We start from the raw sequence: 20,426 nt of genomic DNA on the forward strand, positions 1-20,426 counted from the left end.
CCTTCTGCACTCCAGAAATTCAAAAGCTTCTGCAAAGCTACGTAACTCATTTTTTTAGTTTAGAAATGCAATAGTTCCAAAGAACCCCAATGGCATTGAAAAAATTAGCTTAATGGGTAACACCCAATTACAGTGGTGCCTTGGGTTACAGATGCTTCAGGTTACAGACTCTGCTAACCTAGAAATAGTACCTCGGGTTAAGAAATTTGCTTCAGGATGAGAACAGAAATCGGGCAGCGGCAGCCTAGCGGCAGCGGGAGCCCCCATTAGCTAAAGTGGTACCTCAGGTTAAGAACAGTTTCAGGTTAAGAACGGACCTCCAGAACGAATTAAGTTCTTAACCCAAGGTACCACTGTATACCGTAATGCAGGGAAATGACTTCACTCTGAGGGCCACATTTCTTTCTGGGCAACCTTCTGAGGGTCGAATGCCAGCGATGTGTGAGGCCAGAGGCAAAAATGAGCAAAGCAACCATGTGAATTTTACTTTTGTACAGCAGGCTACGTTCCACACACCCACACCTTTACTACTCTCCATTCAGACAAACATGAAGCATTAAAACACATTTCAGTTGGGGGGGGGGATACTTGGATGGGAACTTGAATAAAACTTGAATAAACTTGAATACAATATTTGATGCCCCCTAGTAAGCCCCGCCTTACATAAATGATCACAGAATGCAGCACACACACACTATTTGAATGGGGCTCCCGTCTCCTCAAATATTTTATTTCAAGGGGTGACAGGACCTTGGGCCCTAGGAGTTGGCTGCTATGGATGAGAAGCAGGGACAGTAAGGCCTGTGACTTGGAGAGATTTGCCAGGGTTAGATAGAAAGCTCTGAAGGACAGCATCTTGCTTCCAGGCCTGAGATTCCCCATTGCTTCAAATACCCAGACTGACGCACTCTCTCTTTCTCTCTCTCTCTCTCTCTCTCTCTCACACACACAGAGCCAATAACAGTCATTTGTCAAGACTTAAGAGTTTTAGGACAAAATGAAACTTAATCAGGCATGAAGCTACATCTATGAGTTTTTTTTTCCAATCCAACCCCTTACTCCACCCTACAGAATCTCTGGGCTACAGACCCAGAAGACATTCCCTATCTTTGCAGAGATTAGGCGACAGAAAGACCCAGCTCACATCTAACACTCAGCCAAATCATGACCTAGCATGAACCATGCGGTTTCCTGGAGTGAAGACAGCAGGCACTGGGCACTCCCCTGGTTCTGTGGCTATTGCACTAAACAGGACTAAGCTATGGTTTGGCTTAGCATGATGTTCCAACCCAGGCTCATGGTTTGTAGCTAAGCTGTAACCTAGGTTTTTTCTTGATTTACCACTCATGGTTTGTCTGAGGTATGTAATGTTAAGAAATCCATGGCTTAGCTCTGGGCAGCATGGCAAGAACAGGACCAGAGGATGCGTGCAGCAGCAGCTGTGATCTCCACTCTAGGACAATGCTCTCTGATCTACTGTCCATTAAATATAACAGGTAGACCTGAATTATGCTTCTTGTCAGGAGTCTAGGTCTACCAGCCAGGAAGGAAATAGGAGACAATTCCATTAAGCTGCACAGTGAGACCTCCAAAATGTTACCGTTTGTAGTGAACAACATTCTACTTTAAGAAATGAAGGTCTTGATCTTGGAAAAGGCTGTGGCCATGGAAGTCCCTGCACTCATGCAACATCCTGTTACCTTTAATAGCACTTCAGATGGCCATGGGAGAATGCCTGCATGGATTTCTCACCAACAAAAGCACTGAGGAATTATTTGAAGTACCCTTAAAGCTTTCAAGAACTGCAGGTTGGAAACCAAGCAATTGACACCCCTCTTTTTGATATAACGGCACAAGAGATGTTGTCTCAAAATATTAGCAGAACAGAGAACTTTGAAAAAGTGCAGCCCAAAGACCAGAACCTTGGTGAGATCAGTATGTTACCTGGCACAATGTATACCCACTTCACACAAGAAATAGATGTATTGTTTCTGGGAGCTACATCTGATCAGATATATTTATAGATTGATCAAGGAGCAGGAGGTGGCCATTCTGCTTCCCATTCCCACTTGCAGCCCTATCTCCAAGCCCTGCCTCCAAGTGACCCTTTGAACTGGAGTGTGCTGTGGCATTCAGGCTGGGTTCTGCTCACGGAAGGCGACTCAGCCCCAGCTTGGATGATCTCCTCCCCTACCACAGCCTTCCTTGCTGCAGCCCACCACATTCAAGAGAGTCCCCTGAGCCTCTGGAGAGTCTTGGAAGTAGGGCTGAGGAGGGGAAGCCCAAGGAGATGGGAGAAGAAGGGTTGGGTAGGAAGATACTTACCACCTACATCCTTACTTACATGCTTCTGGGTTTTTATGGCATTTTCTGCAAATCCACATTACATTAAATCTTTCATTATATGTGTTTAGGTGCCAGGAGAAAACCTTCTCCTTGGCCTTTGGCTAATTAATCAATCTATAGGGTGGGGGTATTGTTTTGTCTGTTATAATAATAATAATAATAATAATAATAATAATAATAATAATAATAATATCTTTATTGTCATTGCCCCCTTCGGGGACAACGAAATTACTTGGCTGCTCCATAAAAACACTAATTAAACAATACAGTATAATACAGCAAGGGAGATTAGATGACTTTCAAAGTCTGGGCTTCCCATTCAGGGCCGAGATCGCTCTGGAGAAGAAGCTGTTCTTAAGACGGCTCCTTCTTGTCTTCATCGTCCTGTATCTCCGTCCCTACGGCAAAAGCTCGAAGAGACAGTGACCAGGATGCGATGGATCCTTTACTATGTCCAGTGCCTTCCTATGGCACCTTGTGGCATAAATTATTATTATTATTATATTTATTATTATTATTATTATTATTATTATTATTATTATTATTATTATTTATTATATATATATTGTGTTTATATAATGTAAACCACTCTATGATCCTTGGATGAAGGGTGACAAAATAAAATAAAATAAAATAAAATAAAATAAAATATGAGAACAGGCAGTTCCTGAAGTATTCTGGACCCAAGTTGTTAAGGGCCTTGTAAATTAATACAAGAACCATAAGAGTTAATACAACCACCACAATGGGTGATTGTATGCAAACAACAACAACAATCTTTATTACGGTCCAGAGACCCAACAAATCGTTACAAAGCAATACGCAATTCATACAGCCTACCTCCAGGTTAAACAAGCATTTTGTTCAGAATATAGGGATCATTGGTTCTTGCAAACACCAATAAGAACTTTGCCACTGCTAATGTTCTAGCATTCGTCTGGTCTTCCAACAGGAACCTGACATAGTGAGCCTCTGAATTTCCTGGGAATTGTATGCAAAAGAGGACAGGGGGCGTGAACTATTAATTCTTGTCTAGAAGAGGGGATTTTGATAGGGATTCAGGGTTAATGGATTATAAATAAAACTTTTACCCCACGATTACAGGTTACATTTTAATGTACCGTAATTAAAAGTTTTATGTATTTGTTTTCTTAGCAGATTTATAGGGCTGCCCACCAACACTTTCCCTGAGCAGGTTATAAGGCAACAAGTAAAATGCCATACTGTTGCCATAAAGTATACCTCCAGGCTAGTGCAGTAGTATAAAGTGAAAAACTGATCTCTCTCTCTCTCTCTCACTCTCTTTCTTTCAATTCATCTTTTAATTAGCATTACACAAGACTAGAAAATGAGTTTCTCATTCTGCTTACAAAATGTAGATAAGAATATTTAATGACAGTGCCCTTTAAATCAGAAGCTGATATATGGCACTAGCAAGTTAGCTAAGACTCTGGCAACACATTTTTTGTTGTTCCAAATACTTTAGTACTGTATTCATTCCTTCCCTTTAAGAAGAGAAAGTATGTTGACTCACATCTCTCAGGACTTCAGCTTTGGGGCACATTTTGAGTAGCAATAAAGTTCCCTCCAAAATTGCTACAAGCCTCCTATAAAATAATGACGGTTTATTGAATGTATATTTTTAAAAACCTAAATGCCGAACTTCTAAAAATCAGCAGCCCCTGGTAGTCTTTCCCGCAGCAACAAAATGACCTGTTCACTTGATCCTGAAAGCTCTGAATTCTATGATCTCTCTAATGCTATGTCTCAACAAGACAGCTGAGAAGCAGGTCATTCTGGTTCTCAGGTGCTCTATTACACTCAGAGAAATGCAGCCCCACCTAATTTCGTTTCTACTGTGCATTCCTGACCACCACAACACTGACACGTTTACATTACCTGCGTTGCACAGTTTTCAGCAGACTAGTCTTATTGCACTCCAAGTAGGGGAAGAGCTTTTTCAAGAACTTCCTAAATATTACTGCTGAGCTGAAAAGGTAAGTGGCTTTTAGTTAATGGTTTTCACCAAGTGATCTTTCTAGTCTCTTGCATTAACTCTTCAAAAATGTCTCTGTCTGTAAGTGATCCTGGTTAGAAACTAACAGCTGTATCAGCCAGGTAATGCCCTGGCCTGGCACAGATCTGAAGATATGTTCTTAGTTGCGTTTAACTTACATTCTGCTTGCAATGTCTCCCCCTCTCCTTCACTTCTAAGCAGTGGGCAAGAGGAGGCATGTCTCAAGGAATTTAAATGACAGTATTTCTCAAAGTGATAAACTCTAGCATGTGTTAACTGTATATAAACACTACCCCAAATGACCTTTTACTGTTCAGTAACATTATAATGTCTGCTGTTCTTTCTGAAAGTTTCAAAGTTAGTATTTCGTCTTTAACATGTGCAGTTACTTGCACAGAATGCATGTAGAAGACAACACTGCTCTGTAGTTGTCTATGAATGTATACACCGGCTAAGTTGCACCAGTACTCTGGAAAGAAATACTGGATTATTGGAGTTCTCCTATTTAAGCATTGGTATAACACAGAGAGGGGAAACTATCTGGAAAAACACCTCCCTCTGCCCTACAAACGAGAGTTAATGATGGGGTAGAAAAAGTGAGATTAGCACTGGATTTTTTTAAAAAAAACCTGTCTTCAAACAATTATGGTCAAGTAGCATTTTAGCCTTTACAAGCCATATGCTAAATGATATCACTAGAACATACTAAGTAGGGATGGGGTAATAAATTAAATTCAGTTCACATTTAAAGGTGAAGCTACCTAGTTTGCACTTTCTGGGACAATACAGAAATTGAAACTTTGAAATGTTCGCTTCTCTGAATTTTCCAATGCGGCCCTCAAATTCACGTAATATGTGAAAATGCATATGCTAAAATAGCACATGCATAAAGATTCACATAGTAGTGAAATTAACAAATAATAATGCTTTGGACTAGGGAAACCTGCATTACAATGTGCATATTATAAATTTACATTGCAACCGATGAATTTTCATGGGGCCATTAATTTCATATAAAAATTCATAAACTGGTGTGGAAATCTAGAGGACTGAATTTAAGATTGGAACAATGAGGAACTGACATTGACATATTCACCCACTCCTAATACCAAGGTATATAAGACAATATGTAGACACAATATAAGTATGAAGGTCATTAACTTACTTTATTTCATGCTTACTATTATCTTTTATGAATAATGATACTAGGGGAAGTACAGCAGGCATGATAGCTGCACCAGTGTGTTTTTGACATAGCAAGCCCACCATTACCAAACTACAGATGACGTTTAAAATTTAAAACAGCTTATAACATTGTGGTTTGGGGCTGGTTCAGGGGAGCGGGAGACTGTGGAGAGAAGGGCTGCTGGTTCACAGACATTATACCTTAATACAGTGGTGTCCAAACAACTTTTTTCAAAGAGGGCCAAGATTTGATGAAGTGAAGGGCCGTGAGGGCCAACCAAAGCTGTTAACCTTTTTTAAGGATTGAAGTTGTTGAGCCACAGTGGCCAAACTAAACCAACCGGCGAGCCAGATTAGGTCCCCAAACTAACTTTGGATATGCCTGCCTTAATACAAAAAGCATTGGTGGCTATGAATCTGAATTAGGTGCATTAGGTACAAGGAGAGTGAGTGCTCCCACTTTCTCTTTCTACAACAGCTTAACGACTGAAAAATTCACCTCTATGCCAGGAGATATGTAAGTTTACAATGTAAGGGCAGGAAGTGTGAAAGTGTCATGCCAAAGACAAAAGAGTGTTGCAGAGGCAGGAAGCGCCACCTCTTTTTTCACCATGCTCAAAGTCATTCAGATGGAGGAAAGATACCCAGAGAAATTTCTCTTTACAGGGGCATCATGTGCTTAAAGGGGCTGCCTGGCCACACCTCTCACCACATCCCTGATAATGCACAGCTCTGCCAGTGCACAAGTGTTAGCAGCATTCCAGGGCATAGGAGTCCACTTGCATAGGTTTCTGCATCGCATCTTAATATGTGGATAGCAGGGCCAGTGCCAATGTGATTATGGAATTATCAGGGCAAGGCTAGAGGCAGAATGCAATCCTATTGATTACATGATGCCCCATCAAGCAAGTATCATGTGAAGGAATCTTATGGCCGTCACACATGTGATTTTGCTATTGCAAAGCTAAGTGAAGTCTTACTGTGTATAAAGATAATAGGACTCTAAACAAAGATAATAGGATTAAATAAACTCTAAACTATTTGCAGTTGCAAAATCCTTGTAGTTTACATGACCTTGTAGTCTGCTAGGGTATAGGTGTGCCTTAACTGACACACACAACCACACAGAGAGAGAGAGAGGGAGGGAGGGAGGAGATATATGATTATGACTGGTTCTCATAAATCAAAACTCTAATTGGCATATGCCTTATTTGAATTCACGAGAATCCATATTTTCCTCAATGTCTCATCATTTACATCTGCTTTGAATTTTCCCTTGCATAGTCCCTATTCATGCTCACTGAAGCAAGGACACATAGATCAGATTCCACAGTGACACCCAGAACTTTGGAATGTTCTTCCTATGAGATTCATCAAAGCCCAAAGCTGACTATAGTGAGGGTTAGTCCTTGGTAATTAATGTTAATTTCTTAACTTAGAAATACCTTTTAGTGCATTTTGATTTGTGTTGTTTTTTAATTGACATGTATTATGCCTTAAAGATAAAGGAAGACCAATTAAATAAATGGGGGTATAGAGATATTAACAGTCTTTATTGGACATTAGATCCATGCATATCATATTACCATAAATTTAATCCAAACTAGGGCTGGAAACCTGCACAAAACTTAGGCTGCCTAAATGCAGGTCCATCATTTTCAAGGTGGGAATATTTGAGCAGGAAAGGAAAAAATGTGAAATACCATATTTCTCTGTGTATAAGATGATGCTTTTTGCTAAAAAAAAAAGGCAAAAATTGGCTGTTGTCTCATACATGGATAGTGAATGCAGAGGGCGGATGTGCGATTAATGGCAGCAGCAAGTAGGAGACTGGCAGCGGCGATTGGGCAGGTGATTGGCGGCTGTGGTGAGGTGGGTAGGTGATTGGCAGCTGTAGCAAGTGAGTGGGTGGGCTGTTGGTGGCGGTGAGCGGGCAGACAATTGGCAGCTGTGGTGAGGTGTGCGATTGGCAGTGACTGTGGCAAGCGATTGGCAGTAGCAGGCAAGCGGGTGAGTGATTGGCGGAAATGACCCCCCCCAAGCTAAACAACTTAATTTCTTAATTGTGGGCTAAAAAGGGGGGTTGTCTTATACATTTGGGCATCTTATACATGGAAAAATACAGTATATGGGCTGAATTCAATTAATCTTACATTGAAATTAATGGGCCCAAATTAGCCATGGCTATTAATTTCAATGGGCGTAATATGAGTAAAAGTTAATTGGATACAACGCTATATATTTGAATATGCTGAAGAATAAATTATACTACAGCAGTTGAGAACTCATATCTCATAATAACTACAACAGCCATCACCACCACTCTTTTAAACAAAAGAGAGAGAGAACCAGTAAACTTGGAGAAGCAGTAAACTGGGCTACTAAAAAGTAGCCTAGCAAGATCCCAGAAGACTATAAGGGAAGTCCTGGTGTATTAACCCAAAAGCCTCCTAGAAGTCTGCTTCCTACAATGGCTAATCTGATGCTTCTGGGAAGCTGCAAGCGTGGTGTGAAGGCAATAGTCCTTCTCTCCTGCTGCTCCCCACCAGTAATTGGTATTCATTGATTCACTTCCTGTGAACTTGGAGGTTCCTCCCATGGTGAACGTCATTGGTGGGAATGAGGTGTAATTAGGGTTCCACCTGTTCATAAAGAATTTGTGCTACAAAGAAATGAAATGATAAACATCGGCGTCTTTAAAAAAGAAGAAGTTATTTTGGTTTAAGTTATTACTGGGTGCTAAAGTAGCCCTTTGTAAGCAACCTTGTTGGAGAGAAAGAGGCAAAACTCAGATTTGAAGCAAGGGACAAAAGCCAGATCAGCTGATTCCTGCAGTTCAGTTTTTGCCACTAAGTGTATGTGCTGTACACTATATCTGTGGGCATGCGCATGCCGAGAAATATTAAACGAAAGAACAAGAAACCGGTTTATTATTACACATGAAAGGATTTCTGGGAAACACATAACTAAAAATAAACTCAACTATTTCTCTTTTTTTGAGTCCCCCCTTTTCCAAGTGGAAAATTATAGTGGATGGAACAAAAAAAAGAGAGAGACTTTTTGTGTTGCAAGTACAGCGATTTCAGCATCATGCCCTGTAAATGAAAGCTTTAGTTAAGTGAACTTTGGGTAATTTCCTGTGGGGGTTTCAAATTACAGCCAAGGTGAAATAAAAACAAAAATGACAAAACTCACTTTGTGTAGTAATGAAACGGCTATTGATGGAAAGCAGAGCGGGTTGTGCCAGAAAGGAAAACAACAAGTATGGTCATGAAGAGAAAGGAATATTTGAGAGCTTGCTAAAAGCTCACTCGATGTTTTATTTGTTCTTCCTGTGGTTCTTTAAAGTATCGGTTATAGCGGCGGGGGGGTGGGGGGAGAGGAGAGGGAATGCAGTCACAAGGTATGACAAATGTTTTTGTTCATTCAGTCAGAGGGCTTGTAACTCAGGATAAGCAGATTAATTACATCTTGAATACCGCCACTTATGCAGGGTGGGGAATCAGCCAAATCATGATTTGTCTCTTCTGCTTTGACTCATTTCACAAGAACTGCAGCCATATTTTGAAGAAAGTAATTGCAGCAAATAATTTGCTTTTATTTTATATTCAGCTATGTGGGCAAAATATTTACAAGCAAATAAAAAGAGTGATTTTTGTGTGTGTGTAAATTTGACTGAAGTTGCCTGTGACATATGCAACATATTTTGAAAACAGGCACCAATTTGTACAGTTGACATGGCGCCTAACTAAGAGGAGATACAAGATCCCTTCACCCCTGTTCCTCATTTCATGCTGTTCTCTTTCCCTGAGATCCTTGTCTTGAGCATAAACATCTGCCAATGGGAGCTTAGGAACGTAGGTTTTTCCCATGCAAACATCCAGGCTCCATGTGTGTACTTTAGTGAATAGGACTCCTATACATGCATAGCCCTCACACAAGTAATGTATGGAGAGGGGCTATGGCGATTTGCCTGATGGGAATAAAGCAATTTATGAGCACAATTCTGCCAAGACCACAAAAGGGGAAAGATAATTCATGAAATGCAATGATGCAATAAAGCATTAATTACATAATTTTGTGTGATTCACAAAATCGAGTGATTAACAAATCTGTTCTGTCCACTGAATAGACTTACCCCAGTATCACCAAATTTAAAAAGTTATTGGAATGTACTGGAACAAGAAAGGTAGCTGAGGAAAGTGAGGTTTCTTTTAGACAATTATGGGATCTGAAAACTGACCAGGACATTTATTCCTTAAAAAAAAAAATTTTTTTTGTCCCTTAGCTGTGCTATCAGAAAGCTCGGAGAAGAGAAACCAATCTTACAGAAAACAATTTCTGATAATACACAATGAGAAAGGCAATACATTTTAAAAATACATTCCTATAAGATGACCCTATGTCTAGCTCAAGAATAATGACAGCTATTAGGGCCTTGTCTATAAGACCAAACCATCCTGCTATCTTGGAAAAGAGAAATGTGTTCTTAAATTGCAAAGTTTTGAGAAAAAGCTATTACAGTAGACAAGTGTTGAATTTAGTAGTTGGGACTCCAATTTTTCAAGGAACAAGCAGAGTGATGGTAGCTCCTGTCCTTCATACTGCCATTAATTGCATCAGCTGACTGGGAGGGACAACACACTGCTCTTTCCCCACTCATACCTAAACTTGTTATTGCGTGAGTACTGTAATTGGGCAGTTTAGACCTGCATAACGTTTCCTTCTTAGCCCCAAATAGTCAGTCAGATCCTGAGTGTAAGCCTGAGTGAAGTGTATTCATTGACTCTTTTCACAGAAGATTAGGATACCCCCCAATATCTTGGTCTATAGCGTACCAGTGAATTCATGAGGACACCAAGTTTATAAAAGTGGAGACCTAGCATTTGGCCACAACTGAGACAACTAGAATGAGAACTGCAAGATATCCTTTGTGTATTTATTAGTTTCGATCTTCAATTCAGTGAATCTTTGTGACTTTTTTTTATATAAAAAAGATGCAATATAAAGATAAATATAAACTCTGAACTTTTTGTGCAGGTTCATCATATCAAGAAATAAGTATAATACCTGTGGAGGGAAAATGATGATCCCAGAAGAAATTATGTTCATTTTGCTGTTGGCTAACTTGCAGTCAACCAGAAATGCTGGTGTCAATGCGCTAAGTATCACAGCCACTACAAGCAGCTTAAATAACACAACCATGAGTTCTACTATATTTATAAATAAATCATCCAATAAATCTGTAACTTCTGGAAGAACTCCTTCTGTAACTCTTACATCACCAACAGACACTGATGACAACACAACAAAAAATATGGTGATGGAAAGCAGTACCCAAAGCAGCAGTGTGACACTCCTTAATACTTGGCTATCTTCAACGGCACATCAGCTGAATCTTACAACAAAAGATTCAAATCAGACTTCTGCAAGAATCAATGGAACATCATCTCCTTCAGGGATGCCTACAGTCAGCAGTGGCCTGTTCACAATCTCTGAAAACTATTCAGTCACAACTTACATCAATTCAACAGAGAAAGCATTGAACAACTCCACCACAGCCAACTATAATGTCAGTTCTACCACCATAGTCTCTTCTAATGGAACTCAATTTGATGGCATAACAGTTCATCCTACCAGTAGCATGCCCAATACATCAACCATGTCACCAGGTACTAAGATCAACAGTGTTACAACAGATTTACGGATAAGTTTGCAAACCACGAGTCTGTACTCCAGTTTTACTGATGGGTTGGCAGAAGCAAGAGAACCCCAAAAAGGTACCTTAATTTTCAAGAATATTTCACCACTCAATAATAGTATCTACATTACCATAGTCCACCCAGAGTAGATAGATATTATTAGACCCACTGTTGCAGCTGGCTCAGTTTTAAAAGGAGTTACAGAAGTTGAGCTATTTATTTTGCAGAAGAAAAACCTGACATGATTCTAGTTTACATTTGCATGGCCATAGACAGACTTTTCTTCTTCTTTCCCTCCACTGCATTCTAATAATGGTAAAATTGAAATAAAAGGACATCTTTTTCAATGTAGCATTATGGCTGAGTGAACTAATTCTGAAGAACATCAGTGCACCAAGAAAGGATAGTCAACTAAGTACTCCTCAGAGTAGACTCACTGAAATTAATAGAGCTAACAGTCATCTTCATTAATTTCATAGGTCTAGTCTTTATAAGATTTAGTTGAATACCACCCATTTGTTCTATTTTATTTTTGCACGTGGTCCTTGTATATAGGGAAGAAAAGCTTATTTGGTGCAGACTGTACAGCCTGTTCTTAAGAAAGAACATTGGTTTCATAATTTCCCAACTTGTCTTCAGAGTTCTGACAATGTCTATCCCCCGCAATCCAAATGCTGCTATAAAGAATATGTCAACAGAAAATACCAATACAGGGTATAAAATGTGCTATAAAGTTTGTAACCAAACTATGCAGCCTACACTTCTTTTTTCCATTTAGATTTTATTAAAGTTGGAAAGAAAATATGCAACTGTTAAAATCAAATTTCCAATATCTTTTTATCAAAGATAAAAGAGAGTCATCTAAATAAAAACACAAACCAGAAGGTGAAAAAAGAAAAGCGTAAAATAAGAAAGAAGAGAACTTCTGATTCTTCATCTAAATTATCCAAAACATCTGCTCTAAGATAACACCTAACAATTTTGCTTTCTATAAACCAATATTTTCTTCAATCCTCAAACCCAGATATAATAAATTCATTTTCTTTTTCACACAAAAAGTCTATAATGGAGCAGCCTATACTTCTGATTCTGAGCAACAGGAAATAATTTCAGTATAAAAAGTGGAATAGATAGACAGATGTGTGAATATCATATTACTTACTAAACAGATTAAGTCTTGTTTACATTTAATTTTACTCCTTAATCTGTCCTGCACTGTGATTCATACTGCAATTCTATTGTTCATCTTGTATTGTGACAATTCTATCTACACGATCAAGAGAACTTTAGTTGTGGGGAAGAACAAAAATATCATAAATAAATAAATAAATAAATAAATGATATATGATAAACTGTTTTCATAATAGTTTCTTTAAAATGACTTAGAGTTATACCGTATGTAGAAGTGAATGTTTTGGATCATAAACTCTGATTGGATATTCAGATCTTATCAGGGATCCAGACATTTTGCCTTCGCTCAGTTGCCAGTCGTTATTTGGGATGACTATATAGTCTCTCTCTGCCCCCAAACCCCTAACATTCAGGGATTATTTTCCAGAGCTGCTTGTGAAAGTTATATGTTTGCTTAAAAATCCATTTTGTTTTTGTTTTTCAGAAAACCATAGTAATGGAGCGGTAGTGTTTGGTGCAATAGTAGGAGCAATTCTAGGGTGTGCATTAATCTCTCTGGTGGGGTATTTCATGTGTGGGAAGAGAAAAACCGACTCATTTGCACATCAGCGACTTTATGATGACATGAGGAATGATCCAGGTAATGAAACAGCAAAATGAACTGAGACATTATGGTCACACAGATTTCATTTTATTGTAATCGTTTTGAGATAGCTTTGAGATTTTGATAGTACAGAGATCATCCTGAGAACATACCAATTGTCTGGACTTCAAAGGAGGTACTCAAATACCGAATCTTCAGCTAAAAATGGCACCCAAACTATAGACTGCAGAAAGGAAAGGATCAAATGATTCTGCATGTATGCTTTTACTCATGCTTCAATGGAAGCAGGTAATAAAAGCAAAACACAATCCATACTACTGGAAAACATATCAACACCAACACTTTATACACATTGCAGTTCAATACCCAGCTATCCACATTTGTGTAGGAAAATGGGATTTATTTGTTTGTGTTGCTTGAAGGGAAGCCAGGCTGTTCTCATATATGATATTATGCTTACATGATTGCATTTATTGTGGTCAAACTGCAAGGACATCTGCAGAAGCAGAAAATGTAATTTACAAATTCAGTTGGCTTCCCTTACCAAATGCAGATTTCATGCTCAAAATACACTCATTTTAATTTTCCTTAAAAATAAAATACTACCAGAAAAAAATGATCTGTCATGATGTTTCAGAACTAAACTTGAAACACTGCTCATTAGGTTTGTTATACCCCTCCTATTATCTATACAACAGTGGCACTAAAATGTCCACATTTTCCCTCTGAAATCCAGACACATTATGCCACTTATTGTACTGTTGGTGATATTATGCCCTCTCCAATTATGAGCAGCAATAAAGCAGTCAGAATGAAGTTCCTGTGCAATGGGCATCAATCTACATTATTCCTGAAGCAGATAGCTCTTCTCTGTAACAATAGGCTATGGAATGATATGTTCAGAGAAAAGAATTGCCCATAAAATGCTGTTACAAGCTTCTCCACGAACACAAACCTGGACACATCAAAGCAAAGAAAGCAGTATAAATTCTTGTAAGGAGATGTCTCTGAAGACTTTAGTTTACACCCAAATCCAAATTAATGTGCTCTTGCTTTGGGCCGTTTCCTGTGCAATAAACAACCATTAGAAACAAACTATCTATTCAAATGTCAAATATTTTATCACATGACACAAAAAATGTATTTCCTGCATGGTTTTGACAACTGAATGCTAAACCCATATTAACTGTATTAAAACATTCAGTTTTAACATGGATTTATTCTGCTTTCTAACTTGCATTAAACAGCACAGGAGAAGCTTAATGGCTCCTTTAGGGCTAGGTGTAAAAACAACAATTTGTTCTTTCTCTTAGCTATCTTGACATGTTTATTTGAGGCACTGAACCTCAATCAATTGATTAGAAGTGGATTCCAGTTCTAAAGTAGTCTTATCTTGCTTCTTTCTTGCCTTTTAGTCAGGGGGGAAGGAAAGCATTTGTGATGGTTGCCCCAGTGATTTAGCACCTAGAAAAGATCAGGCATTTTTCTCTCCTCCATTCCTCTGGATTTCCACTCCATGGGAAGTGCAGCATCTACCTGTAATGCTAAGTCATGTAGCATTACAAGCAAGAGGCTTGGGCTCACATGTTTCCCTTCCCCTTCTGGTGAAGTTATGAGAAAAGGTCAGGACCTCCTACTTCTGTTTTATATTAATCACAGTTTAGCATCTTAAACCTAAACTGTGGTTGCTCTTAAACTATGGTTTAAGTTGGCTTATTTCAGCTGCAGGGCTGGCCCATGCAGGAGGCAGACTGAGGCAGCCACCTCAGGTGGCAGAATCCTGCTGGGCAGCACCACTGTGGGTACCCCACTCACCCCTGCTGCCACCACTCACTGGAAGCCACCACTGTGTGACCCAGGTAAACAAAGGCTTCAGCAGAGAGGCAGCAGAGGGGGGAGGGAAGCATCTTCCCATTTTCCTCCAGGTGGCGAAACTGGACAGGCTGCCTCTGTTCAGTTGTAGCTATGATTAACTAGAATGTGTCAGGTCTGGATGACATGACAGTTAAACATGAAGGAGAGGAAGTGCATGAGCCTGAGATGGTCATATTTTCTCACCACACTAAGCTATGGTTCAGTGTTACATCTGAGCCAGCTCTACAGGCAAGGTAAGGACCAAGGAACAACATGCTGCAGAAACATCTGCTCATAGATTAGTTCTACAAAGCATCCATTTTCTCGGCCTGGGCAAGGAAGTCCTGTAAAGCACCCCCTATAATGGTTAGAGGAGAAGGAGACTTGTAGTTGCCAAAATATAGTGCTTCAACAACACCTGTATTGAGGAAGGTGAGCATGACAGAAAATATATGGGAAAGGAATTGCCAAGTTTGTGTTGTATTTCTTGAAAGTGGATGGTTGTTGCTTGCACCATAATCACTGACTGAAAACTTCATGCTCTGGCCAGTGTGGTGAGGTGGTTAGATAGCTGGATGTGTATAAGTGGTAAATACACTTATTAGTCCATGCTCAGTTATGGCACTCACAGGTCAGCCTTTGGAGAGTATCTATCTGTCTATTGCCCATCCTATCTCACTGGATTGTTATGAGACTAAAAATGCCACTCCGAGCTCATGGGAAATGGGTGGGATATAGCAAAACTCAAGTCTGTCAAAGTGATTAGAGAGCCTCCCATTGACTACCATATGATTTTGACCAAGGCCTTATTTTCATACTTCTGACATTACATTTTAAACTCCTTTTAAAAATGGGAATACTTTTGCAAGTCACATATCCCAAATGGTTATGTTAGTCATCTAAGAAAAAGAGAGATTTACTGCTGCTGAATCACTCTAGAGTCTTGAAGCAATTCCAATTCTGTTCCTCAGTATTAAATATTCACACATGACATTTCCAGCCATGGGTGTATCCACACATGAGCAATTGTGTATGGAGCTTGATGTTTAATCACATTTCATTCCCTACACATCCCAACACCTACAACTGGCAAGAGTAGAAATACTTCCTTAGTCAGATGCATCCTGAGATGACCTTTTTAACATTCTATTCAAAGGAAGCATTGTTCAGAACCCTATAAATATCTGTCTACATTTATTTTGCAGTTCTACGACTAGACAACGTGCCTGATCCTTACGGTGCAAGCTTTGGAAATATGTCATACTACAGCCCTACAACAGTCAACGAGACAGCAGCCCAGAGCAGCAAAGAATCTCCCTATGATGCAATTCAAATGAATGACATGTCTGCATCACAACCTTCAGCACAGTAGTGTGAATAACTTGTGTCAAAACAAAACACCTCACATCCATGGTTTCTTCTTCTTCTTGAGTTTAAAGATCGGGTCATAATGGTTTGAAAGATATTTTTTGTGTGGCACCAGCCCTCTGCCTGTTGATATGTACAGTTTTCAATAATCTAAGCGAGGCAATTTTTGTTGGCCATGTTTACAGATTTATATACCCAGAATTTCACTTTTCTGTGCATTGTGTTTTGGATGGTTCACATATCAATGCCCTTTACTGAGTGATCAATTCCAGTGCTAACACACAGGTCCACACTGATTCTATGGCAAAGAATTGTGATTTATACAAAGCAATAAGAACATTCTACCTACATTTTTGGATCTGTAGTATGTCAGTGACACAAATATGGTACCAATGCTATCCTCTCATCAGTCAATGACCTTGCATGTGTGAACCAATTCTCAGTTCATGTCTTTCTTCATCTGTTTCAACTGTATTATTTAACTTAAGTCTTAACTATCTAACTCAATTTGTTACCACCAGATACGATAGGCACGAGCTCTGAAAAAGCTTAGACGACTTTGAAAGATCACAGAGCATAGCTCTTTATGTAGTAGTTCACTGTGATAGCAGAATGCATTTCCTATGCTCACAGTCAGTATGTTTAGACTGCCAGATGCTGGACATAAACAAGAGAGGATGTCTGGCTTGTCATCTTCCATGACCATCTGCTTGGCTGCTGCTAGAATGTTGGACTGGATGGACTTTAGACTATTTTAGCAAATCAATTATGGCATGCATGTTGTTTTTACTCTAGGGGAAATGCCATGAATGGGGAAAAATTGGGCGAGCCAATTATGTTCTACAAATGCAAAAAGCACTTAAATCAAGGAACTGGCAGAGAGGTGGGGGTAGGTTTTTTGTGTGTTTTTTTTGCCCAGGGGCCACATTACGTTATGGGCAACATTCTGGGGTCTACATGGCAAGGGTGGGTGGAGAAGCAGAGCTGGTGCTCCCCATCTTGCCAAAAAGCAACATTCTGGCCTCGGTTCAGATTAGCACATATATTATAGGAATGCATTCAGTTGCACATGGAAAGAAATGCATTGTGCGATATGAATGTGCATTAGAATGCACAATTCGACATGGATTCAGCTGGAGGTCGGAATGTACATTCTTCCCAACTACAGTGCCTTAGTTTCATTGGGATGCTCACATCCCTGTCCTCATTTTGCCACATCTTGTCAATGAAGTATGACTGGACTGGCCAAGGAACAATCAGCCCAGCTGTCCGGGCAAAGAGGCTGTCTTTTCTCTTACTGAATGCCACCGTCTCAACAAAAATGGCTTTTTTCAGCTTTCAATTTAATGCAAGATCCTATCAGCATCAGAAGTAGTTATTGTCTGGACCCAGGTGGAGATTCAAGGGGCGCTCCCCATTTCCCCCAGTTTTGAGGCTGTTTGGTTTCCCCTTGGCTGCTATTTACGCAACAATTTTTTGTCTAAATTACCTTCACCATTGTGTACAGTTAGTTTGGCCCCAAGTCTTACATGCAAGGAGAGCAAATTGTCATTTATCACAGATGCGTGTGGAAGAAGGGAGTAATAAACTAGGATAATGTAAAATTAAACAAAAGCGAAAGCAATGTATTTTTTATTACATACTGTATTCCACACAGGCTAGACTGCCAAGAGAAGTGAGATTGCTTTAACTCTAGTGCTTGGGATCACAAGGCGCCAAGGAAACTATGTGACAAAAGAGATGCTTCTCGATAACAGTGCAAGATAGGGAACACCAAATTCATCCCGAAACATGGGGCCTAAAATTTGCCAAGTATCTTTTATCTGAGAAGAGCAACACACTTCCCTGCTACATGCAGGAAATGCTTGCTATATGAAAGAGCACTGAGAGCCAGGGTGGACTGCCATCAGATCTCAGTTTAGTCTGGGAACTTGATGGATAAACTGGGGGAAAACAGTCTTAGGAGAGCCTGTCGCCAACACTGTCACTCCATTGGGACTACCATGAAGTGTCAGTGCCTCTGCCACCACTGAGCCGTAGCATGGAACCTTTTGCTGTCTCACTTCATTCTCTCCAGACACGGTGCTTTTGGTTGGTGATAGCGGCAACAATAGTTTCGAATGGGAGCTGCATGGGTGTTTGGCTCCAATCCTTGGTGTGGTGTCCACTGGGTATTTTGATCATCCAAAATGCAATATACTGATGTCTAGTAGGGCACTGCATTTTGGGAGACTAAATGTCACCACGCTGCACATTGGAGCAGAGCACCAGCTTGGTTCCCTTTCAAAAGTGGCAGTAGCATGCAGCAGCAGCAGCAGCAGTGGCATCATATGGTGGTTGTGGCTGAGGCTACAATAGCAGATAGCAGTATTGGCAGAAGCCCAGGTCAGGCTCCACTGGCAACACTCATGCTGAAGGCTCACTGGAATCTGGCTCTAGCCCTGTCAGTCTCCTTATAGGGCTGTTGCGAAGAGAAAATAGATAGCTTCTTGAACGCTACCCAGAGCCCCTTGATGGAAGAAAAGGATATAAATGTGAAAAATAATATTTCCATTGGCTTCTGAATTTGCCACCGTTATTATTAAATATTATTAGACCAAGGCACAAGATGTCTTCAGCTTTGGGGTTGACCACCCTCACCAAGCATGCTGAGATATTATTCTATGCTTTTTAAAAGTTAGGTGTCATGCAGCACTGACTCACACTGGACATATGAACTGAAACAGAAGGGGAGAGTTTGTAGCCTGTTACTCTCTCAACTTCTAGTAATAAGAGATTAGAGACAGACCTTGATAATGCAAACAGAGCTTTCAAGACAGAATGCTGAACAAATTGTCCTGTGTAAAGCCTGCTTTCCAGTTCAATCTTAATGAGCATAAATAAATAGCAGGTGCCTTTCCCCCAGAGAACTCTTCATGCTTCCCAAAAATTGAGAGAAGTCTGCTGTGTTGACAGCAAAGGCAGCATTGATCCCACAGTTCTTCCTTCCTACATACGGACTGAAATTTCATGTTATGTGCAGACTATGGGAATTGGATGTCTCTGATGGTTCCCCAACCGAGTACACTAAGGATATACTTATATGAATTTTAGAAATAGCATGCCCTGCACACTGTATGTAAATAATGCAAATGGGACTTTAAATAAATCAACAGTAGCAGCAACCATTCTACCACGAGTCAGAGACTAAATGTAGGAAGTGTAAGTACTGTATTACAAATCCAGTGGGGTTGTCTTTGTATCCCACCTGGTTTTGGACTTCTGTGGATTTATGTTGGTCTACTGAGTTGATCTATATCCAGCTTTGCGTATAGAATCATTATTGTGGCTTATTTTTTATGACATTTTGATGCTTTTGGAGAGTCACCCTTTCCCCTTCACCAACCCAGCAGCTGGGATTGTGATAAATGCATATAAATACATATTTGTACACTATGTCAATAAAGCTATTTTTTAACCTTTAAGCTCTTTGTCATTGTGCACTATAGGATTACAATGGGATGGATATTTTAGGAAAACAATGGATTAAAGAACACAGATATTAATATGAGGCTGGACTGACATCTGTCATGGATGCTTTAGCTGAGATTCCTGCATTGCAGCGAGTTGGATCAGGTGATCCTCAGAGTCCTTTCCAACTCAACAATTCTATGATTCTATATTCATAGTAAACTCATTGAAATTAATGGCTGTAAATTAGTCACCTCCATTCATTAACTGGTCTATTCTGCGTATGACTAGCATTGGATACAACTCATATATACCTCTAGTATAATACTCCAATGGACTGCAAAGTGAAGAGGTTTCTCTAGCACTAGAGTAATTTACCCAGTCATTTGTGTTCCTGAAGGGCTTATTTCACCAGTGTATAGAGATCTACATCCCTAACAAGCATGACAATAATAGCTTCAAAATGTATATTCTCATTTTAAAGTTCATTCCAAATTAAGACTTGCTGAGTATAATACCTTTTATTTTACAGTAACAGGTGAAATAACAACAACAACAACAACACTTACCCCATATAGCCATAAAAATGGCGAAGAAGACAGTCCCTCCGTTATCAAATAAGTGTGTAACCTTAGAAGGAAATGAAAGAATATAAGGCAAGTAATGGAATTATTAAGCAATAAAAATCTACCATATGCTAATATGTTCTTAATTAAAGAGTGCCATAATACTGAACAATTGCAAACAGACTCGAGTAAAGTGGATGCAT

At 39.6% G+C, this 20,426-nt stretch overlaps 2 protein-coding genes across 6 annotated transcripts in view; one reads left to right on the forward strand and one right to left on the reverse strand.

Moving 5' to 3' along the window:
• The window catches only part of ANO3 (anoctamin 3), a 230,818-nt gene that overhangs the window by 21,830 nt on the left and 188,562 nt on the right, over positions 1 to 20,426 (reverse strand). For all 5 annotated transcript variants that reach the window (XM_083428089.1, XM_083428088.1, XM_083428090.1 and 2 more), the window contains one exon: positions 20,227 to 20,287. In XM_083428089.1, the coding sequence (XP_083284215.1) occupies positions 20,227 to 20,287 (61 nt within the window). The remainder of the gene's footprint in view (positions 1 to 20,226; positions 20,288 to 20,426) is intronic.
• On the forward strand, positions 3,897 to 19,671 carry MUC15 (mucin 15, cell surface associated). The gene is made up of 4 exons (XM_083440780.1): positions 3,897 to 4,343; positions 10,589 to 11,328; positions 12,866 to 13,021; positions 16,045 to 19,671. The coding sequence occupies exons 2-4, from the start codon at positions 10,632 to 10,634 to the stop codon at positions 16,209 to 16,211; spliced, it is 1,020 nt and encodes a 339-aa protein (XP_083296906.1). The 5' UTR covers positions 3,897 to 4,343; positions 10,589 to 10,631; the 3' UTR covers positions 16,212 to 19,671.

Source organism: Podarcis tiliguerta, assembly GCF_965153285.1.
Source record: "Podarcis tiliguerta genome assembly, chromosome: 1".
Lineage (NCBI taxonomy): Eukaryota > Metazoa > Chordata > Lepidosauria > Squamata > Lacertidae > Podarcis > Podarcis tiliguerta.